The following is a 25,000-nucleotide window of genomic DNA, read 5'->3' as shown; positions in this document are numbered from 1 at the left end:
GACGTTGTAGCCACGTGAGTTTTTTCTGGCTTACCTGGATAGTTTCATATATACCTTCTTTCACTTTTCATACTCTTTCTCATATGTCAGCCATTCTATCAGTGAATGTTATCTATTTTTCTTATGCTATAGATACAGCACACACTAGCAAAACAAAGACTGTAAACACCTATGGGTGATTGCAATCATGATACTAGTGCTGCCACCAAGCATCAAAGTATAACCCTACAACAAAAATGGTTGGAAGGACGCACCCAAGTCGTAGGTGCTGTGCATATAATTGCACAAGTTCACGTACGAACAGCCCAGAAATGTTATTTTTCACATCTCCTATTAAAGCAAACATTGCCACGACTGTGTTGGTAATGTTATGCCACCCTGACACTTGCACGACTTTTGGCCACGAATTTGTCGTGCCATTTTGAGGCACGAACTGGGAGGCTCCCTCACTGTTCACGGCTATTTCCCCCATAGTTCACGATGAGTTCACAGCGAGTTCACGAATAGTTCACGAATGCGTGCCCGTTCGTGCCCACATTGACACGAACTGGCACGATGAGTTCACACATAGTTTGCGCACTTCCCGCATTGGCACGACAAGTTTGCTTAATTTGGACGGTGTCCTGCCGACTTGGCCACACCATATAAAAACGGGGCCTCTCCAACCCTTGGTCATTTTTGGATTGGCTTTGGAAGAGACAACATGCTTAGTGTCAGAGACACCATTGCAAAGAGGAGAAAATTCCTATACCTGGCAGCTGCTCTAGTCATTGTTGAAGAGCAGCTGAAAAGGCTGGCAGAGGCAGAAGAGCAACAAAAGGCAACCCCACCTCGAAGAACGACACAATTAGCACAAAGTTAATGATAATTATATTATATTTTATACAACAACAATATATAAACGTTTTCCCTATTAATGCGAATAAAATAAAATTACACTCAAATCGAAAGTACGAATAGCGTGAGTACTTTGAGAAAATCGCTTATAACTTTTTTCAACTGACAAAAATACGAGGTTGCCTGCACACAGAGAGAGAGAGAGAGAGAGAGAGAGAGAGAGAGAGAAAGAGAGAGAGATTCCATCAGTTATTATTATTATTATCATTATCATTATTATTATTATTATTATTATTATTATTATTAGCTAGGTTATAACCCTAGTTGGAAAAGCAGGATGCTATAAGCCTAAGGGCTCCAACAAGGAAAATAGCCCAGTGAGGAAAGGAAACAAGGAAAAATAAAATATTCTAAACATAACAACATTAAAGTAAATATTTCCTATTGAAACTATAAAAACTTTAACAAAACCTGAGAAGCATCCAAAAAGCTCTATATATACCCCCACACCGACGCGAGCGCCACTGTCGCACAGTAGTCATGAACTGCTCATGCACTGTTCGTGAACTGATCGTGAACTGTTCGTGCAATGCGCAAACTGTTCGTGAAGTGCGTAAACTAGTCGTGAACTGCTCGTGCCATCAATGCATGAAGTACACGTGACTATGTCAGTGGGAAGGCATGGCCACGCTGCAACCCACGCATATTCGTGAACATGTCGTCAACTACTCGTGAACTCGACGTAAGCTGTTCGGGAACTATTTGTGGCAGTTCGTGACAGTCATGGCATGGCACGCATTGACACGCAGTGGCACGCATCCTCCCGCATCGTTCTGACGAGGTCACGATAAGTTCATGAACTGTTTGCGCATAGTTCACGACTCGGTCGCGAAACTTTTTCGTGACCTAATTTTGAACATTTTAAAATTCTCGTCACGACATGCCAGGATGTCACGACGGGTTTACGCACACTTCACGCCAGCTTACTTCTAGTTTGCGCATTGGCATGACTCGATTCGTGGCAATGCATGCCGCAAATTCGTGCTAGTGTCAGGGTGGCATTAGACTCGATTGAAGGGCGTCTGTACTGACAGTAGTCAGAGTGGTTGATCTAACTGTTAGCTCATGATGATAAGGTATTGAATTTGAAATAACGCTGAATATTGTATATTTAGAATACAATAATAAACTATGGGGTGCAATCGTTGAGTAGATTATAATTTATAACAGGCACCAGCAACACAAGTTAAAATCATACAACACGTTCAAGTGTATCTATAATAGATATTATCTAACCCGTAATAGTAGATATCTACGTGATTGATATTTGATATGTGAAGTGGTGCTACTATATAATGAAAACACTACACGATGACGGTGGTGAAAACCTGTTAAAGTTTATGAAAACATGTAATTGTAACACCACCTACATGCATAGCTATTCAATTTTCATTGTATTGGACGATTAAGAGTGGTCTTGTGTTTGAAGTAAAATATAGATTACGATAACATGCATATTTTCGATAATATATTTCTCAATTAAGATAAACATATTCTATACTCTTAAAATAATCCTCATATGAATATTCTGTTTAACTAAACATCAAGGCTCAAAATAGATTTACTTGATAAAATTCACAGGTAGAAGAAATGGGTACACAACGTGAAAAGAATATTCATTGTGCCAGAATTTTTTATGCCATCATAGTGTGCTAGATCGGGTAGAAGTTACAGTATCAGAACCAAAAAATTGCTAATGTGTGGAGAGTATTTTACAGCCGATCAGTTTATGAATCCCGCAGAAAAAGGCAGAGTATTTATCAATACGGTTTTAAAGAATAAAAATTATACATTTTAAATTAGTGAAATTCTCAGAATGGTAAATTAAATAAACAGAAACATATAGCACCATATAACACCCACTACCACTCTTCTCACACACACACATAAAACATACATACTTACATACATACATACATATGTACATACATACATACAAGCCTCAAATTGACCAAGGCTAATGCCTTGGTGCCATACTGCATAACTTTGATGCCCCTGATTTTATTTTCTTATTTTAACTATATACTGGCTGTAAATTGCCTTACCTCCAAAATAAACTTGTATTCAAGGCTTCAATATATATATATATATATATATATATATATATATATATATATATATATATATATATATATATATATATATATATACAGTATATATATATATATATATATATATATATATATATATATATATATATATATATATATGCATATATATATATATATATATATATATATATATATATATATATATATGTGTGTGTGTATACATATATATATATATATGTGTGTGTGTGTGGGTGTTTGTGTGTGTGTGTATAATGGACATTGCAACTGGTTATACTTTGGCACCAGGCGGCGCCACCGCCTGTGTTTTGTTGGCCTGTGGTGACAGTCTATCACAACATTCTCTTTAACATCTCGAGTCTCACCCTCAGAAAGCTGTCCATAACAAATGAAGTATTTCTTCAGTGATGGCATTTTCCACATTGCAGAATCACTGATAGGTTAACTGTCTCACCTCATAGTCCTGAAACAAAAGAAAAATAACAATATGTTAGTTAATAGGTTGGCCTGTGCACCAGCCATTAGAGTTATTGAGTCCTTTGAAAGGCCAGACATACGGCTCATTTTGTCTTTCCCTGCACATACATCCAATAATCTAGCCTACTCTAACCACATTCTCTTCTTTCTTCATATAATGTAATTGATTAGTGGCTACTTTCCTCTGGTATGGGTGGAAGAAACTCTTTAGCTATGGTAAACAGCTCTTTTAGGAGGAAGACAATCCAAAATCAGACCATTATTCTCTAGTCTTAGGTAGTGTCATAGCCTCTGTACCATGGTCTTCCACTTTCCTGGATTAGAGCTCTCTTGCTTGGGGGTACACTTGGCCATACTGTTCTATCTTATTTCTCTTCGTCTTGTTTTTTTTTTCAGTTTTTATAGTTTATATGTGAAGGTTCTAACTCAATGTTGTTACTGTCCTTGAAATATTTATTTTGATTGTTTATTTTTCTTTTGTAGTTTATTTATTTCCTAGTTTCCTTTCATCACTGGGCTATTTTTCCTTATTGAAGCACTTGGGCTTATAGCTTCTTGTTTTTCCCACTAGGGTTATAGCCAAGTTTCTTATAATCATCATCACCATCATCTCCTCCTGCGGCTATTTCACCAGTCGTCTCTTTCTTGAGCTTTTAATTCAATACTTCTCCATTCATCATCTACTTCGTGCTTCATAGCCTTCATCCATGTAAGCCTTGGTCATTCCAACTCTTCTAGTGCCTTGTGAAGTCCAGCTGAACGTTTGGTGAACTAATCTCTCTTGGGGAGTGCGAAGAGCATGACCGAACCATCTCCATCTACCCCTCATCATGATCTCATCCAAATATGGCACTCGAGTAATCTCTCTTATAGTTTAATTTCTCCTCCTGTCCTACAATTTAACTCCCAATATCCTTCTGGGGGTTTTGTTCTCAAATTTACTAAATTTATTGGAGATTGTTTCATTGCCATTCTATGACTCATATCCATACAGTAACACCGATCTCACTAACATGATATATAGCCTCATTTTTATATGTAATTTCAGGCGATTATATTTCCAAGTTTTACTTAATCAGGCGATTATATTTCCAAGTTTTACTTAACCTAGCCTTTATCTGGTTTGCTTTTTTAAATCTTTTTCTAGGCTCTAATTCTTAAGACCCTGTATTGGAGATCATAATTCCTAAATACGTAAAAGATTCTACCTCATTAATCCTTTCTCCTTCCAATGATATTTCATCTTCCATTGCATAGGTAGTAGGTTGGCCAGGGCACCAGCCACCCGTTGAGATACTACCGCTAGAGAGTTATAGGGTCTTTTTACTGGCCAGACAGTACTACATTCGATCCTTCTCTCTCGTTACGATTCATTTTCCCTTTGCCTACACACACCCGAATAGTCTAGCCTATTCTTTACATATTCTCCTCTGTCCTCATACACCTGACCGCATTGAGATAACCAAACATTCTTCTTCACCCAAGGAGTTACTGCACTATAATTGTACAGTGGCCACTTTACTCATGGGTTCGATAGAAGAGACTCTTTAGTTATGGTAATCACCTTTTCTAAGACACTCCAAAATCATACCATTGTTCACTAGTCTTGGGTAGTGCCATAGCCTCTGTACCATGGTTTTCCACTGTCTTGGGTTATAGTTCTTTTGCGTGAGAGTACACTCGGGCTCACTATTCTATCTTATTTCTCTTCCTCTTGTTTTGTTAAAGTTTTTCTAGTTCATGTAGGAGATATTTATTTTAATGATGTTACTCTTCTTAAAATATTTTATTTTTCGAGGTTTCCTTTCCTCACTTGGCTATTTTCCCTGTTAGACCCCGTGGGTTTATAGCATCCTTCATTTCCAACTAGAGTTGTTGATTAGCAAGTGATAATAATAATAAAAATTATAATACTCCGTTCTCATCATCTGTCTCTCTTCTATTTATCTTCAGTCCAACCTCATGTGATATTTCATGCATTCTGATAAGTAATAATTGCAAATCATGTGGTGTTCTGCTTAAAATGACAGCATCATCAGCACACTCTAGGTCTGCTTAATTTCTGTCTCCAATTCAGTCCAATCCTTCTCCTATCATTTGATAGGACTCCATTAACATTAACTTTGCACTTGCTATGCTCATAAAGAGATTTCATCAGATTCACATAATTAAGAGGAATTCCATAATAACACAGGATTCTCCACAAAATTGGCCGGTACACACATTCAAACGCTTTTTCATAGTCCACAAATGCCATCAAAAGGGGATTTCTATATACTACGTTTTGCTATACATGTCTCAAAATGAAAATTTAGTCAGTTCAATTTCGACCTTTTCTAATAGTCCGTGGGCTGAGGGGGCTCACCTTGCACAACCCCCCCCCCCCCTCAAAATTGACAAAAGTGCATTTAGGTTGTAGCTTTTGATCCGTATTTTCATTTTTTAATGTTCCCATTGAAAAAATAGGGACTCACTCCCACTACTGGGCCACTTTCTTCGATGACATCATCGAATTTTGCTGCTGCCAATTTTGGGGTAGGGGAAACCAAATTAGACATAACTCCGGACTGAAAGGTCAGAGAAAGATAAATGACAAATCAAAATGTTTGCTTTGGGCCTCTTTATCAGATAAAATAGACGAATTGCAATTATGTTTAATAATTAGGACACCAGAGGTCAAAAGGTCACCAAATTTGGGGACAAGTGAAAATTTTAGGCACCTCCATAAATGTAACCACAGGACCAGCCAGACCAATATCTAATGACTTTTTTCTGCCTTATTTCATCTCTAGAGACATCAAGAAATAGAATGATACCCATTAAGTGTACTTATTGGCCAAATCATGGAAATGAGATGTTATGTAAAAAGGTCAATTTTCAAATTTGTCGTTTTTTAGCCTCAAAATCGTAAAAACTGATAAAGCTCATAAGTCTTTTTATAGAGGGGCTACAGAAATTATTTTGGTGTGTTTTCCCAGGTTTTGGGGTCAGAGAATCCAAAAAAAGTATTCTCAACAATGTCAACTAATTACATCATGCTGAAATTCAAGATGGCCGCCACTCTGGACGCCGTAATTTTGACTTGGCTATAACTCCTCCATGAATGCAGCAAGAGATATAATATTCGTGTCCTCACCCAGGTTATTGAGATCACAGCATCCAATAAAGGCAATCTCAACAAGTCTGTCAGTAAATTTGGGGAAAGTCACATAAATCAACAACAGAAATGCATTATTTGAAGGTTACGACAATCATGAATGAAATACAATAAAACTGTATATGAATGTACAATATACTCATATGATGCAAGACCTCATTGGGAAAATTCACACTGTGTTGTTTTGGACTACAGAAAAAAGTCAACCTATGCAAGGTATAAAGTCTGATAGTCTACTTGGGTACCTTTGGGTCCACTTTTGATTAATGGAAAGGCAATTATTGGAAATAACTTGTGATACTAGGGAGGTCCTTGGTCCTTCTACCCTGAAATCTACCATCTTGTTACTTGAAACTTTCTTAGTCCAAGTCAGACCCACTATCATCACTTTCAGAGTCATCATCAAAATTTCCATCACTTTCATTGTTTTCATCTAGGCTTTCATCATCAGACGTCTCATCATTGTCCATCGTCTCAAGTATATCAGCCATACTTGTAGTAAGTGCAGTTCCCTTGAACCAACAGGGATCTAGATTTCCATCCTTCATTATCCAACCATGATCCAAAGCTGGATGAGGGACCTCAGGTTTGGGATAATGGGCACACTTCCATATAGCAACCTCCTGATATGCTCATTTAGACACTCTTGGTGGCTGAAGAGATGAAAGATCAACATTCTTCTTTGAATCCTACGACTGCCCACTGCACTTTAACTCGAGCATTTGGTATCAAAGCTGGTCAACTTCCTTTGTCTTAGTTTTGGCAGAATACATGGTGCAGGTGAAATCCTCAAGAGCAAGGAATATTTCATCGGTTACCTCCCATGACTCCCCAGGCAACTGAAGACTTCTTGGTACTTTGGGCATTTCTGTAAAATTCGCAGCGGTTTTAATTTGACAATTCCTTTAAAGGAACTGGTCATATCGCATCTACTGAATGCATGCAGACCAAGGAAAGCAGACCAAGGAGAGAGGCACAGTAAGTTGGTGTGAACCCTTTCAATAGTTCTGTGACATCTATTAATTCCTTTCTATTCCCAGTGCCAGTATCAAAAAGGAGTTGCACACCTAAGTTTGGAGCATAATACAGAAGTATGAATATGTCACTGTCTGGACTTTGAACCCGAACAAATTTGTATCTTTTATCCTTGGCATAGGTTGAATAGAGAATGACACGTGAATCAGTCTCTTCCTGGGTTGAGCCTAGAGATTCAATTTGAAATGCAGTGATCTTCTCATTGTCTGCCCTGAGTTTTCACGCCTTGCCCTTACAAACTAAGATAAGCTTCTTCTCTACCTTTGGTATATTCTCCTCCGTGCACCAAACCCTCAAGAGTAATTCAATGAGCTGAGTTTTATTGTTGTCATTACTCAAGATCTCTTTCCAGTTATCTGGTCGCCTTGTGTTTTCTCCACTAACCAAATGTTTTTCTCCTGAGTCAAGATTTGATCTCTCCATTGATTTTATTGAATTGGGCATGTAAACCGAGTGTGTTTAAATGAGCATATCAGGAGGTGAACTATCAGGTTGCGATATGGAAGCGTGCCTATTATCCCAAACCTGTGGATCATGGTTGGATAATGAAGGATGGAAATCTAGAACCCTGTTGGTTCAAGGGAACTGCACTTCTACAAGTATACAAGGTACCTAGAGGTGATGCTACAGATGGTGACTATAGGGGGCGAAAGCAGCAGAGACAGCAGGCATCGTGATACCCGTTCATCACAGATCCAGAAGAGTGAGAAAGCCGCTAGGAAGATCAAGCAAAGAACGCATTCATTACAGAGACACTGAAGAAGAATGATGACTTCTTTGCTCCATTGCCCAAACAGAGGCTGAAGACTTTCGCTGTCATTGGCAAGAAAGCACTTGTGAAAACATCAAGTAACAAAACAGCGGAGTACAAACAGCAGGGGAATGTCACATTCAAGTTGTTGGTCAAGTCTCAAAACCACAAATTGGATGTCCAAGAACTTCTACGATACCCACTCATGCCTGTGCCATCATCACTTGAGTCATCAGATGGGTATCTTCTGAAGACAGACAGAACCAAGGCATTCCACCACTTAGTGAAAGACACGAATGATTCCGCTATTCCTCCTGACAAAGATACCATGAATGTAGAAGATGGAAATACCGTATTTCACTCAATGAAGGAAATGCCAAAAACATTCAAACAGATATGTCAAAACATCTTGTCCGTCTCTACATCTGGGAAATCCAGCGTGATTTTCAGGACTGACACTTACATTCCCAATTCAATAAAATCCCTGGAGAGATAAAATCTTGGCTCAGGAGAAAAACGTTTGGTTAGTGGAGAAAACACAAGGCAACCAGATAACTGGAAAGAGATCTTGAGTAATGATGACAATAAAACTCAGCTCATTGAATTACTCTTGAGGGTTTGGTGCACGGAGGAGAATATACCGAAGGTAGAGAAGAAGCTTATCTTAGTTTGTAAGGGCAAGGCGTACGAACTCAGGGCAGACAATGAGAAGATCACTGCATTTCAAATTGTATCTCTTGACTCAACCTAGGAAGAGACTGATTTATGTGTCATTCTCTATTCAACCTATGCCAAGGATGAAGGATACAAATTTGTTCGGGTTCGAAGTCCAGACAGTGACATATTCTTCATGCTTCTGTATTATGCTCCAAACTTAGGTGTGCAACTCCTTTTTGATACTGGCACTGGGAATAGAAGGCGATTCATAGATGTCACAGAACTATTGAAAGGGTTCACACCAACTTACTGTGCCTCTCTCCTTGGTCTGCTTTCCTTGGTCTGCATGCATTCAGTAGATGCAATATGACCTGTTCCTTTAAAGGAATTGTCAAGTTAAAACCGCTGCAAATTCTACAGAAATGTCCAAAGTACCAAGAAGTCTTCCGTTGCCTAAGGGATTCATGGGGGGTAACCGATGAAATATTCCTTGCTCTTGATGATTTCACCTGCACCATGTATTCTGCCAAAACTAAGACAAAGGAGGTTGACCAGCTTCGATACCAAATGCTCGAGTTAGAGTGTAGTGGGCAGTCGTAGGATTCAAATAAAAATGTTGATCTTTCATCTCTTCAGCCACCAAGAGTGTCTAAATGAGCATATCAGGAGGTGAACTATCAGGGTGCTATATGGAAGCGTGCCCATTATCCCAAACCTGAGGTCTCTCATCCAGCTGTGGATCAGGGTTGGATAATGAAGGATGGAAATCTAGATCCCTGTTGGTTCAAGGGAACTGCACTTACTACAAGTATGGCTGATATACTTGAGACGATGGACGATGATGAGACGTCTGATGATGAAAGCCTAGATGAAAACAATGAAAGTGATGGAAATTTTGATGATAACTCTGAAAGTGATGATAGTGGGTCTGACTTGGACTAAGAAAGTTTCAAATAACAAGATGGTAGATTTCAGGGTCGAAGGACCAAGGACCTCCCTTGTATCACAAGATATTTCCAATAATTGCCTTTCCATTAATCAAAAGTGGACCCAAAGGTACCCAAGTAGACTATCAAACTTTATACCTTGCATAGGTTGACTTTTTTCTGTAGTCCAAAGCAACACAGTGTGAATTTTCCCAATGAGGTCTTGCATCATATGAGTATATTGTACATTCATGTACAGTTTTGTGACGGTGCCGAGTGAGGGTTGTGAACTCAAAGGCAGGATGCAATCAACTGAGTTTTATTAAGGAACACTCTTCTTTATATACAAAACCTCAAGGCAACAGGACATAACATGTTCGAGAGACAGACAATGTTCAGAGCAAAACCGGACACATGATCATTCAGGTTCTTTTTAGTGCGAGGGAAGAGCGCAGATACAAGCATAATATATACAAAATAATTATGTACAATTGTGTGACACACCGTTGGTACATGGCTCCCCCCCTAAAAATGACATACTGTACATGTTAAATAGGGCGCCCTGATCTAGAGAGGCGAACTGTAGGCGGGTCATCTGGCAGAAGATAAGCAAGTTTTAGACGATCAATGGAGACCCAGTCTTCTTTGCCCCGAATGTTTGGTAGGAATGCTTTCGGACTGCGTCGGATCACAAGGAAAGGGCCCGTGTAAGGGGGCGTTAGTGGTGGCTTGCTAGTGTCGTTGCGCAGGAAGACGTGCGTTGCAGAGTGCAAGTCCGTTGGTATGTGATGCTTCGCTGGGGGCTTGTAAGTCTGGCGGCACGGAGTAAATTTTCCCACGACGTGACGTATGCGCTGGAGATCGTCGGAGGAGGTTGTAGAAGGAAAAAATTAGGCAGGGACGACAAACGGGTCGCCATACACCATTTCAGCTGCTGAGATGTCGAGGGCGTCTTTAGGAGTGGTCCTTAGTCCCAGGAGGACCCAGGGAAGCTGAGTAAACCAGTTGCAATACTTGCAGCGGGACATCAAAGCTGCTTTGAGGGTGCGATGAAAACGTTCAACCATTCCATTGGCAGCGGGGTTGTAGGCCGTTGTCTGATGTAGGGTGATGCCCAGGAGATTCGCTAATGACGTCCACATTTGAGAGGTGAAAGTGGTTCCCCTGTCAGAAGTAATATGCTCAGGGATACCGAATCTTGAAATCCATCCAGAGAGTAAGGCAGATGTACATGAGGCGGACGTTGCAGTTTCCATGAGAATGGCTTCAGGCCAACGAGTGGAGCGGTTGATGACGGTAAACAGGTAACGATGTCCTTGTGATGTGGGTAGGGGGCCTACAACGTCGACGTGAATGTGCGCGAAACAACGCTGAGGTTGAGGAAAGGTGCCCACTCCTGAATCCGTGTGTCGATGTACTTTGGAAGTTTGGCAAGAAGTACAGGCGCGGACCCAATCCTTAGCATCCTTAGAAATGCCGTGCCAAATGAACTTTGCCTTCAGCAGCTGTGCAGTAGAACGGCACGAGGGATGTGAAAGGCCGTGAATGAAATCAAACAGCTGTCGGCGCATGGGAGCAGGAATCCAAGGTCGCGGTCTACCAGTACTGACGTCACAGAGGAGGGTGGTGTTGGAGTCTTTGAGGGGAAAATCTTCCCAACGGAGGGACGTGCAGGATGTCCTACAAGCTTGATACTCTGGATCCTGTCGTTGGGCTTCAGCCAGGGCGTTGTAATCCAATCCCAGTTGAACGGCAGCCAACGTGTTTCTTGACAGGGCATCGGCAACGGGATTCATTTTCCCAGGGACGTATTGGAGGGTGCAATTGTATTCAGCCACGGCGGAGAGATGTCGGCGTTGACGGGCGGACCAGGCGTCAGACTGTCGAGTGAAGGCGTGCACCAGAGGCATGTGGTCTGTGCGAATGACGAAGGGCGTACCTTCTAAGAAATGGCGAAAGTGACGGACAGCCAAGTGCACCGTCAGCAATTCTCGATCAAAGGTAGAATAACCCGATTCTGCCTTGGACAGTTTTCTGCTGAAGAAGGGCAATGGGCGGGGTGAGCCTTTGACCACCTGCTCGAGTACTGCACCAATAGCGACGTCGCTGGCATCGGTGGAGAGAAGGAGAGGGGCGTGTGGGATAGGAAAAGTGAAAGCCGCAGCAGTTGATAGGGCCTTCTTTGCATTGCAGAAGGCTGCTTCTTGAAGGGGACCCCACTTCAGGTCCTTTGGCTTGCCCTTGAGGGAGGCGTAGAGGGGAGCAAGAGTGGCGGCAATGGCTGGCAGAAAACGGTGATAATAGATGATCATGCCCAAGAATTCCTGCAGAGGTTTGACGGTTGAGGGAGCGGGGAAGTTCTGAACGGCTGCTACCTTCTCAGGGAGGGGATGGACTCCTTCAGGTGTGATACGGTGCCCTAAGAACGACACTTCGTTGGCACCAAAGGTACACTTGTCGTACCGGACTACAAGGCCGTTTTGTTGCAGGCGGTCGAGCACGATGCGCAGGTGACGGAGGTGTTCCTCTTTTGAGGAGGAGAACACAAGTATGTCGTCCACATAACATACACAGAAAGGGAGGTCCCCTAAGATGCCATCCATGAGACGTTGAAACGTTGCCCCAGCATTACGAAGGCCAAAACAGGAGTAATGGAAGGTGTATGTACCAAACGGAGTGGTGATGGCGGTCTTAGGGATGTCTTCTGGGTTCATAGGCACCTGATAATACCCCTTCAGGAGGTCGAGCGTAGAGAAAACCTTCGCTTTGTGCAGGTAGGAGGTCACATAGGCAATGTTTGGGAGGGGGTAGTGATCCGGTTCTGTTTGCATGTTCAGGCGCCTGTAATCCTCGCACGGACGGAGGGAGCCGTCTTTCTTCAGAACGATGTGTAAGGGTGACGACCATGGGCTGGAGGCCTTTTGGCAAAGGCCCATTTTCTCCATTTCGGCGAACATCTGTTTGGCGGCTGCCAATCGTTCCAGTGCCAGACGTCTGAATTTTGCGAAGACTGGGGGTCCCGTCGTCTTGATATGGTGATAAATACCGTGCTTGGCAGGAACCGTGGGCGTTTGGCGAAGTTCTGGACGGAAAACTTCTGGGTACGACGTGAGGAGGTGGGCGTAGGCATCCGTGGGTGCGCTGATGTGGAGAGCGAGGTTAGAGGGGGCGGGTAGAAGAGGTGTCGACAAGTACGAGTCTGCGTTGACCAATCGTCGGTGGGTGACATCGACCAGAAGGTGGAAATGAGAGAGGAAATCCGCACCGAGGATTGGCATTGTGACGTCAGCAACGAGAAACTTCCAATTGAATTTACCGTTTCCGAATGATAATGTGAGGTTCTCGTAACCGCAGGTGGGTATCGCAGATCCGTTGGCAGCTACCAAGCGGACGTCGGCAGATGTAGACAGACTACGTCGTGCCTTGAAGAGTTTCCTTGGCAAAAGAGAACGACAAGCACCCGTGTCTACCAAAAATCGCACGCCCGTTCCTGCATCGTGTAAAAAGAAAAGATTAGAAACATGGGAGGCCTTCGCCACAAGCGATGGCCTACTTACACGTTTTTTGGCCACTGACAATCCTCGGCACATTTCTTCGCGGTTGCCCCGAATCTGAAGTGGTAGTAGCAAAACTGTGGCGGATGGGAGGTAGTAAGTGGCTGTAGAAGTCGTTCGTTGGGGCTCGAGCGATTGGTGGGTGGTGGGCGGCTTTGTCGCCGCTTCGGCACGTCACGGGGTAGGCGTGTATGTCCTATGGCATTCATGTCAGCTTCGGTTGACGTTGAATAGGCATCAGAGTTGATGGAGGTCTTGAAGTGGCTGTCCATAAGGGCGTCGGCTTTGGTCACCAAGTCCTTTATGGGTAAACTATCGACATCGGGTATGGAAGCGCGTATAGGTTCGGGTAAAGGGCGTATCCAAAGGGCACGAAGTAGGTTCACCTCACGAGGAGAGCCGTCTGCGGCAGGTTGAAGGCGAGCGATACTGGTCATTTCCCTGAGGGCAAGCGAAGCCCTTTGGTCCCCAACGGTTGTTGCGAGAGCTGAAAAAGCTTTGCTATACGGGCGGCTGGCGACAGCGAGTACTGCTGCAGAAGGTATGTTTTGAGGGCATCATACGCTATTGGGGTGTCTCCTTGTTCACAAAGCCAGTCGGATATTTCTGGGAAGGTGTCCTCGGGTATCGCCGCGAGAACATAATCCGCTTTGGTGGTTGAGCGAGTCATGCCCCTGATATGAAACTGTACTTCTGCGCGCTGAAACCAAGCAAACGCTTCTCCGCTGGCGAACGGTGAAAGTTTCAATGGGGCGGCCGCAGCGCCAACTGCTGTAGTAGAGTCCTTCTCCGTCATAGTACCAACGATGGAGGGGCGAGGGAGGTGGGGGTGGAAGGCAGTGGGAGCGAGTCGACTTCCGGGGTCCCCAATGTGACGGTGGCGAGTGAGGGTTGTGAACTCAAAGGCAGGATGCAATCAACTGAGTTTTATTAAGGAACACTCTTCTTTATATACAAAACCTCAAGGCAACAGGACATAACATGTTCGAGAGACAGACAATGTTCAGAGCAAAACCAGAGATATGATCATTCAGGTTCTTTTTAGTGCAATGGAAGAGCGCAGATACAAGCATAATATATACAAAATAATTATGTACAATTGTGTGACACACGGTTGGTACAGTTTTATTTATTTCATTCCTGATTTTCGTAACCTTCAAATAAAGCATTTCTGTTTTTGATTTATGTGACTTTCCCCAAATTTACTGACAGACTTGTTGAGACTGCCTTTATTGGATGCTGTGATCTCAAGAACCTAGGTGAGGACACTAATATTATCTCTCTTGCTGCATGGAGGAGTTATAGCCAAGTCAAAATTACGGCGTCCAGAGTGGCGGCCATCTTGAATTTCAGTATGATGTAATTAGTTGACATTGTTGAGAATACTTTTTTTGGATTCTCTGACCCCAAAACCTGGGAAAACACACCAAAATAATTTCCGTAGCCCCTCTATAAAAAGAGTCATGAGCTTTATCAGTCTTTACGATTTTGAGGCTAAAAAACGACAAATTTGAAAATTGACCTTTTTACATAACATCTCATTTCCATGATTTGGCCAATAAGTACACTTAATGGGTATCATTCTATTTCTTGATGTCTCTAGAGATGAAATAAGGCAGAAAAAGTCATTAGATATTGGTCTGGCTGGTCCTGTGGTTACATTTATGGAGGTGCCTAAAATTTTCACTTGACCCCAAATTTGGTGACCTTTTGACCTCTGGTGACCTAATTATTAAACATAATCATTTTATCTGTTAGAGAGGCCAAAAGCAAACATTTTGATATGTCATTTATCTTTCTCTGACCATTCAGTCCGGAGTTATGTCTAATTTGGTTTCCCCTACTCCAAAATTGGCAGCAGCAAAATTCGATGATGTCATTGAAGAAAGTGACCCAGTAGTGGTAGTGAGTCCCTATTTTTTCAATGGGAACATTAAAAAAATGAAAATATGGATCAAAAGCTACAACCTAAATCCACTTTTGTCAATTTTAAAGGGGGTTGCAAGGTGAGCCCCCTCAGCCCACGGACTATAAATCTTGCTTGTTCATCTCTCAGCTTTTCATCGATGTTTCTTTCCAGTCTCTTAAGAATAAGCATACTATAAATTTTCATGAGGGCTGACGTAAGTGTTAGGCCCCTGTTGTGGAGGATTGATTTTTGTTTTCTTTTTATTTATTTTTATATTTTGTTTTTTGCCAAATCCTGAGAGAGAGAGAGAGAGAGAGAGAGAGAGAGAGAGAGAGAGAGAGAGAGAGAGAGAGAGAGAGAGAGAGAGATAGTGTATCGATTGTTTGTTGTGAGAAAGACTGTTGGTATAAATGAGATTGTTTGTTTATGTTTTAGTTATGTTATGACAGTGGTGGTTGTCTTGGGAAAATGCTTTTTTTGATTGACTACGACTTGAGGCAGTTGTGTGAGTGCTGGATTTACTTTATCATTATTATTCTTTCGACCAGCGTGGAAGTGTTTTGTTTATTTTTGAGTAAGTACAGTTTTGTTTATATTTGCCTGTCGTGATTGTGAATGATAGGAACAATTTATTATTTATCTTTGATTATAGTGCGATAGATTAGTTAGTTAGGAGTGTTCGTAAGTATTTTTCTTTTTTTCATTTGCAGGCTGTAATTCCTCCTTTGGAGAGAACTTTTGTGTGAAATTGATTATTAACGACCTGGCTTGTACTAAGGAACGTGAAACTGACTGCTCTTTTGATTTTGGATACAATCGGTAACGACTTTGGCTGTTTGAAGGAATTTTCTCAGAATGATAATGATGATGATGATGACGACGCATTAACCACCAAGAGTTTGATTTTCCCTAGATTGCTTCCCTCACCACTAAAAAAAAAAAAAAAAAAAAAAGTTCTTTGAGCATTGGGAAAGGTTACCGTTTTGCCACCGAGCTGTGTCAGTGTGTCGTTATTAAGACTGTTTGACTCAGTTGGACGAGTGTCTGTGTCCTTATATATATATATATATATATATATATATATATATATATATATATATATATATATATATATATATATATATACATACATATATATGTGTGTGTGTGTGTGTGTGTGTGTGTGTTTTGTATTTTGAAGTTAGGGTTGTGGTAGATTTAAGTTTAAGTCTTGTTAGTGCTTAGTTTTAAGTTTTATTGATTTTGAGGGTTTATTTGATTGTGGTAGGTTTTTTTTTTGTGTTGATTATTTTAGTTTTAAGGAATATAGTATTAAGGTTATGTTTTGTTTTTGTGTCCTTTTTGTCTAAGAGTCCAGTTGATAGCGTAAGGCGAAAGTTTGTGCTGAGGAGACATTTGTCAGTTAGAGTGATTCAAGGGTGTGGTGATTGTTCTTGTGACTTCCCGCCACATTATTTTGGCGCCTGAACAGGGACTGCCGAGGTAGGATTGGAAGCTGGACTCTTAGACGAAGGACGGAATTAGGATTAAGGTTGATGAAAAATGGAGGAGCAATTAAGGGTTTTGAAGGAGGAATTGCGGCTGAGTAAGGAGAGTGACGAGAAGTTACTGCATGAGAATAAGAGGTTAAGTTGTGAGAATGAGGAGATACAAAAGGAACTGAAAGCGCTAAAGGGAACTGTAGAGACAGTGGAAGAGGGTGTTGAGATAAGGATGCGTGAGAATGAGGAACGAATGGAAGCTATGATGGGGCAGGTAATGGGAATGATGAAAATATACATGGGTGAAGGTGCAGTCGGAGGAGTGTCCTCAGCTTCGAGTAAAGGGTTGATAGTGGAAGAGAAGGCTAAGGTAAGAGATAATGGGAAAAGAAGTGATAGTGATAGTAATAGTAATAGTGATAGTGAAGTTAAAGGGACTAGGTATAGTAAGGATGAACAGAAAGGTGAGAGGAAAGATGAAAGGAAAGGTAAAAGCAATGAGAAGAGGGAAAAGAAGAAAGGTCAGTATGAGAGTGAGGATGATCGTGAATGAGTGAAAGTGGTAAGAAAGAAAAAGGGTAAGAAGGGAATGGTTAAGAATAGGAATTTAAATGTTGAAGTGGATTCATTATCTTCAAATGAGGAAGAAGGCAACAAGGGAGTAGGCAGTGAAGATAGTGAGAATGAAGTGGATGTTGATTATGAAAGTGTGAAAAAGAGAATAATTGAGCAGGTAAAACGTATGAAAGGAAGTGTTAGGTATAAGCGTAAGAATAATTTTGATGAAACACGGATGAATGTAGGAGAAGCAATATCAATGTATGTATGTAAGTTGGAAACTTTAGCTAGGAAGAAGTATGGGGATGAGGGTATAAATGAGGATAAGGAGTTAATGAGGAAGTTTTTGACTACTGTACCTGAGAATGTTGCTGAGTTTATTAATTTGAAACAGAAGGAGAAAATGAGGTGGACAAAAGAAAGACTGACATGGGATGATATTTTAGAGATAGTTGAGGATTATGAGTTGAATAGGTGTATGAAAGAAAGCAAATCTGTGAGTGTAAGAACTGGAATGGAGGAAAGTGTGCCAGAACTTGTTAGTTTTAGAGATGCTGTTATGAGAGAACCGATGAGGGTAGCTGATAGTGTAGTAGATAGGAGTGTTAGGGCGAGTAATGTGGGAATACCTGTAAGGACAAATGAAGGGTTTAGGCAAGGGAATCAGGTTTGGAGAGATAGGAGTGCTAGTGTGCTGCGAGGTAGGCCAGGTAGTTTTATCCGTAAAGAAAAGTGTTATAGATGCGGGAAAGTGGGACATAAGAAGAATGAATGTAGATGGGTTCTAGGTGCTTGTTTTGGAGGTGGTGAGGTATGGCATAGAATTAGCGAGTGCAAGAAAGAGAAAGGGGTAAAATGTTATCGGTGTGGTATGACTGGGCACATAGCGATTGGATGTCGTAATAATCGTATGAATGTGATTTGTGGTAATTGTGATAAGGATGGTCATTATGCTAGACTGTGCAAGGAGCCGGAGGGTAAGTGTACTGAATGTGGTGTAGATGGGCATGTAGCTAGGGTATGTAGGAAGAAGGGATTAAGTCATAAGTCAGCCAGGATGTTCGGGAAACTAGAGTGTAAGAGGGTTCAGCTGGGTGAGTTCTCCTGTGTGTGTGGAAGGAATAGGATCAATGTTCGTGAGAATGGGATGAATAATTGGTTGGAAATGAGTAAGTATGAACCTAGTATGCATGAGAAGTTAGGGCTAGAAAGTAAACAATTAGTGTTAGTTGAATATAGGTAAAAGAGGTGTTTGAAAGTTTCAAGTGAGGAGAAAGTGCAAGGGAAATTTATAGGTATAGATAGGAATCTGAATAAGTATGACAAGGGTGCAAGTAAGTGTGGAAGATAAATGTGTTAATAAAGATGAATCATGGCTGAGTATGAATGATACCTATAGTGTGTGTGGCTTTTCCTTAGATGATGTAAAAGAAAGGATGATGAATGCGAGAATGAGAGATAGGAGAATGATAAGTAGCATGAATGAATCTTTTGCTAAAGTTGAGAATGTTTTTGATGAAATGGATGAACTGTTTACAGAAATGAGTGTAATTCTAGAGCCATATGAGAACGAGGTAGATGGGATTGTACATGATATATTAGATGATAAGGATTTAGATAGGAATAGTGTTAATGTAGCGAATGATTGTGATAAGGAAGAAGTGAATGAGAGAGTGTATGAAGGCCCAGTTACTCGGAGTAGAGGTCTGGTTCCCGACTGCGACTGGGTTATGAAAAAAATAATGTAAGTGTTGTGTGAGAAGGATTTGGCAAAGTAAGGGGGGAGGAATGTGGAGGATTATTTTTTGTTTTATATCTATTTATTTTTATTTTTTGTTTTTTGTCAAATCCTGAGAGAGAGAGAGAGAGAGAGAGAGAGAGAGAGAGAGAGAGAGAGAGAGAGAGAGAGAGAGAGAGGTAGTTAGTGTATCGATTGTTTGTTGTGAGAAAGACTGTTGGTATAAATGAGATTGTTGTTTATGTATTAGCTAGGTTATGACAGTGGTGCTTGTCTTAGGAAAATGCTTTTTTGATTGACTGCAACTTGAGGCAGTTGTGTGAGTGCTGGATTTACTTTATCATTATTATTCTTTCGACCAGCGTGGAAGTGTTTTGTTTATTTTTGAGTAAGTACAGTTTTGTTTATAATTACTTGTCGTGATTGTGAATGATAGGAACAATTTATTATTTATCTTTGATTATAGTCCGATAGATTAGTTAGTTAGTTTAGAGAGAACTTTTGTGTGAAATTGATTGTTAACGACCTGGCTTGTACTAAGGAACGTGAAACTGACTGCTCTTTTGAATTTGGATACAATCGGTAATGACTTTGGCTGTTTGAAGGAATTTTCTCTGAATGATAATGATGATGATGACGACGATTTAACCACCAAGAGTCTGATTTTCCCTAGGTTGTTTCCCTCACCACTAAAAAAAAAAAAAAAAAAAAAGCTTTGCCACCGAGCTGTGTCAGTGTGCCTTTATTTAAGACTGTTTGGCTCAGTTGGACGAGTGTCTGTGTCCACTTATATATATATATATATATATATATATATATATATATATATATATATATATATATATATATATATATATATATATATGTATATATATATATATATATATATATATATATATATATGTATATATATATATATGTATATATATATACATATATATATATATATATATATATATATATATATATATATATATATATATATGTTTTGTATTTTGAAGTTAGGGTTGTGGTAGATTTAAGTTTAAGTTTCATTAGTGTTTAGTTTTAAGTTTTATTTATTTTGAGGGTTTATTTGATTGTGGAAGGTTTTTTTTTTTTTTTTTGATTATTTTAGTTTTAATGAATATAGTATTAAGGTTATGTTTTGTTTTTTGTGTCCTTTTTGTCTAAGAGTCCAGTTGATAACGTAAGGGGAAAGTTTGTGCTGGAGAGACATTTGTCAGTTAGAGAGATTCAAGGGTGTGGGGTTTTTCTTGTGACATCCCGCCACACTGTAGTTATTGCAATCAGTCAAGTCTCCTTTTTTTGCCATTTTCACTAACACTCCTAGCTCCCATTCATCAGGTTTTGCCTCTTCCTGCCACATTCTACAAAATAATCTTGTAAGTAGCCTGGGAGTCACTTCCTTTTCGGCCAATATCATCTCGGCAGTTATTCCATCGTATCCCGAGGCTTTCCATATCTGTATTTTTTTTTTCTTTCTTTTTAGGATAGATTCGACTTCAAACACACTGAATTCATTCATGGGCACACCAAGGTCTTTCATCAGCTTCAGGTATATCAATAAAAATATTCCGTTCATATCTCCTATTCATAACCTCACTAAAGTGTTCCATGCAACGTTGTCTTACTTCATCTTCTGTTGTTATAACAGATCCATCTCTCTTTTTGATGGGTATAAGATACTTCTTCTTTGCCCACATGGAGATTTTAATAATAATTCTATGAGCAATTCTTACAACATAGCCACTTCCTGAATCCATAGCTTTGTCAGCCTCGTCTGCTTTACTGTCTAAATACTCTCTCCAGTCACCCCTGGCTTTTCTTATAATTTCTCTATCAATACTGGAATACTTAGCATGCTCCACCTTGTAATTTTCATTACTTCCTCGAAAACTTTCAACAGTCAATTTCCGTCTATGTCTCCTTTTTTATAGCATCCTAAGTATAATTTGATATCTACTGGCTTCTCATTGTAATTGCGTGTCCCAAGACTGCACTACCAACTGACTGATTTGTGTTCCTAATATCACACTATTCTTCATTAAATGTCTGCGCTTCATCTCTTAAAGCCTTTAAGACTTCAAATAGATTCTTACATGCAATTTTAAATATTTCTCGGTGCTCTTCTTCTAAAAGCTTAGTTGCCTCAAACATAGGTATTCTATCTACCTTTCTATTGGGTGCTTTTAGTTTTAGTTTTAATGTGGATATGAGGAGCTGGTGATCAATAGCAATAACTGCACCTCTATAGCTTCTTACATTTCTTACAGTCCTCCTTCTCTCTTTATTAATGGCAATGTGATCTATTTGATTTTTGTAATTGCCACATGGTGAAGTCCATGTATATTTTTAGATGTTCTTGTGTTGAAAAAGAGTACCTCTAATGACAAGATTGTTATGAAATGTGCTCCATTTTCATTTGTAACTTCGCCTAGGCCCTCGATACTCATCACATTCTCTATCCCTTGATTATTCCTTCCAACTCTAGCATTGAAGTCACCAATCACAGTTTCCATGCCTCTCTCTTGGATCTCATCTTTTACACTCTACAGTCCTTCATAGTATTCATCCTTCCTTTCTTCGGGGGAATAATTTTTTGGTGCATAGCAAACTACTGTATAATACTCATATTCCACTGCTTTGATTTGAACTTTGCTACTAACAATCTACTATTTACAGCTCTCCATTCAGTTAATGTCTTTTCTGCTCTTGTTGTCATTATCATTCCTACCCCTTCTCTTCCAACTCCATCTGATCTTCCTGAGTAAATATATATATATATATATATATATATATATATATATATATATATATATATATATATGTGTGTGTGTGTGTGTGTGTGTGTATATATATATTCCTTGGTCTAAAGTTTCCTTACCAATCCCCTTACAACATGTTTCACTTACGGCTAAGATATCCAAACTATATTTCATAAATTCACTCTCCACTTGCTGTAACTTCCCAATCTGATTCATTGTTCTAACATTCCAATTACCAATTCTCAATTTTTCTTTAGTGTTTATAAACCGGGAGATTCTTAGCACCCTGCTACCCCCAGAACTAGGGGCCATTCTTTCATCTTCTCATTCCATGACTAACTTTATCCCTAGAGGATACATCAAACGATATCCAGTTCCTTGTGATGCGCAGTACCTATTTAACTAAGGCAAGTGACTCTTGCCGGTCCATACTAATTCCAGTAAGATCAACCACCAGGCATCAGGAGTAAAAGCCGAAGAGACAGTTTGTCCATTGCCTTAAACCCAATCCGTTACTCTGTTGCCAGTGACGTCATCGAGACTTAGGGGGACATTTCCTCCACACCCAAAGCTCTCATTACTCCACCAAGTTTGCTCATCCGCTTATACGAGTACAACCGTTGGCAAACATGGATTACTAAGATATACCGCCTAGCACGGTAATAATAATAATGATAAAAAAAGGTTCTAACCTCTGGCAAAAAAAAAAATAAAAATATTTAATTTATTTTATGAATCGACACATTTCCGCTATCCCTTAGTATAGCAGAAATGTGTCGATACATAAAATAAATTAGATATTTTTTTTTTCTTTTTTTTTGCCAGAGGTGCGAAAATGTTAGGATTTTTTTTATTGTGCCCGAATATCACGGGGTAATTTTTCTTACGTGCAATATTAAAAAAAAAAAATACTTTAAATTTCTAAGTCATTTATTATTATTATCATTATCATTATTACCATGCTAGGCGGTATATCTTAGCAATCCATGTTTGCAAGATACTTGCAAAAAAAAAAAAAAAAAAACCGGCATTTTTTCAGAATGGAGGCCGAATCCAGGACGGTAGAATGAAACAGTATTAATCTATTATTGTGTACCTTATCATGAGGATAATAAAAGTTATTACAACTTTCTATGAATGTTTCCTTATTCAACCTATTGATCGGCCTATCTATAAATAAAAAAAAGTTCTTGACACCGTCAGAACACAGATATGAGGGAGATTACATTAAAAAAGACTGTCACACCAAAGGATAATTTTTTCAAAAGCAAAATCTACCTTTCAGTGTCATATAATCATAAATAAAACGATTCATATGAAATTCCACTGTACCCTTACAATATGCACCTAAAAATCTAAAAAAAAAAAAAAAAAAAAAAAAAAAAAAAAGAAGCATTGCGTAAAATACCACATGCTTTAAATTAAATTCATAGAGGCTCAAAAATAGTAATGGATAATTCGATTCCCTTTGCAGCTTGTTGAAATATAAAGAAAAATAGGTTTTAAGTTTTTATCAAAATCCCCGATTCATAAATAAAACATAATTTTCAGTGCATAACATTTATTCTATTTCAATTGTTAATTTATCCGCTATGATCTCCTCGTCTCATTCTACGATTTTTTCATATCTTAGATGCCATTTTGAAATTATGGAGCATAATAGATCTCTCTCTCTCTCTCTCTCTCTCTCTCTCTCTCTCTCTCTCTCTCTCTCTCTCTCTCTTTTGACTTTCCAAGATGATTTTTCCTTCAAACTTCACCGTTCTTCATATGTCGTTGGGCTGTTATCGAGTTTCATAATATTTCTAATGCAGTCATCAATATATTACTTTAAATATACATTTTTTTTTTTATCTTGTCTGTATTAGTCTATATTTTTTCTATACTTACGCAAAAGTGGATCCGATTGCTACTTCTATTTTAATAAGAATAAGAAAACGTAAAATCTTCTCACAGCAGATCCAGGATATTTTATTTAGTTTATAGTAGTAAGGGGAAAACGATACTATAGTTTATTTTTTTTAGCGAGGCAGATTTGCGACGACTCGCAGCGGTGCCCTTTTAGCTCGGGAAAGTTTCCTGATCGCTGATGGTTGGACAAGATAATTCAAACCAATCAGCGATCAGGAAACTTTTCCGCGTTAAAAGGGCACCGCTGCGAGTCGTTGTAAATCTGCCTCGCTAAAAAAAATTGACTATAGTTATAAATAAAAAGAAATCTTCATTAAATAATGTTTATAAGCAAATTACTTTAAAAACTCTGTATGAGTTATCACTGATATCTTGGATAGATAATCGTAATCCATATTTTGAAATAGTGAATAAGAAATGTTATAATCTTAATAATACATAAGTTTCGTTTCAATGCATACAATTACAAAGGACCTTAAGTAATAGAAGAAAGAGTAGATTCATACAAAACTCTTCAGATATTATGACTATGCAACTTGTTCTCTTATAATCATATGATACTTTCAAGAAAATTATATAAATGAGGTTCTCGTTCCTACGTCATTTGTCGATTAAAATCTAAGCCTACGTCCCGATTCGTGGTTCTTCTGTAACCAAAAAAAAAAAAAAATGCTTTTTGATTTAGCCATAATAGATTAGAGGACTTTATAAAACTTTTGGCTTCATAACAAGTAGTACTCATGAATGGACGTTTAGACCTTTTAATAATCGCAATTTTAAACGGTCCCTAAAGATAACTACGAGCCAAGAAAAAAATAGATTGGTCAGAATTGAATAATTCACAACCCTTCAAAGGGATAAGGTTAAAGTGGGGCTATGGAAAAGCCAATCAATCAATCATATAATCCTTTCTTATTAATTTGGCACATTTCAACAGATCTGATGATCGAATTTATTTTAATGAGTGATGATAGATTAATTCTCATGTTCATCCTCCTCCTGAAGTATTTTCTGTGAAAGTGATGTTTCTCTAAATCCATTGTACGATTTGTCAGAATCGAAACTTGGGATTTGTTAGATGTTTTCGGTGGTTTTATGATTGTTAAAAATGG

General features: G+C 39.4%; 1 protein-coding gene across 1 annotated transcript in view; it reads left to right on the top strand.

Annotated features, from left to right (window-relative positions):
- Positions 1 to 25,000, top strand: part of LOC137657267 (uncharacterized) — a 100,345-nt gene that overhangs the window by 32,517 nt on the left and 42,828 nt on the right. Inside the window, exons 3-5 of the mRNA XM_068391604.1 lie at positions 15,336 to 15,428; positions 15,868 to 15,937; positions 16,143 to 16,251. Coding sequence (XP_068247705.1) covers positions 15,336 to 15,428; positions 15,868 to 15,937; positions 16,143 to 16,251 — 272 coding nt within the window. The remainder of the gene's footprint in view (positions 1 to 15,335; positions 15,429 to 15,867; positions 15,938 to 16,142; positions 16,252 to 25,000) is intronic.

This window comes from Palaemon carinicauda, chromosome 18, assembly GCF_036898095.1.
Source record: "Palaemon carinicauda isolate YSFRI2023 chromosome 18, ASM3689809v2, whole genome shotgun sequence".
NCBI classification, from domain to species: Eukaryota; Metazoa; Arthropoda; class Malacostraca; order Decapoda; family Palaemonidae; genus Palaemon; species Palaemon carinicauda.
Note: the sequence above shows the minus strand (reverse complement) of the source record. Positions and strands in the feature narration are given on the sequence as shown.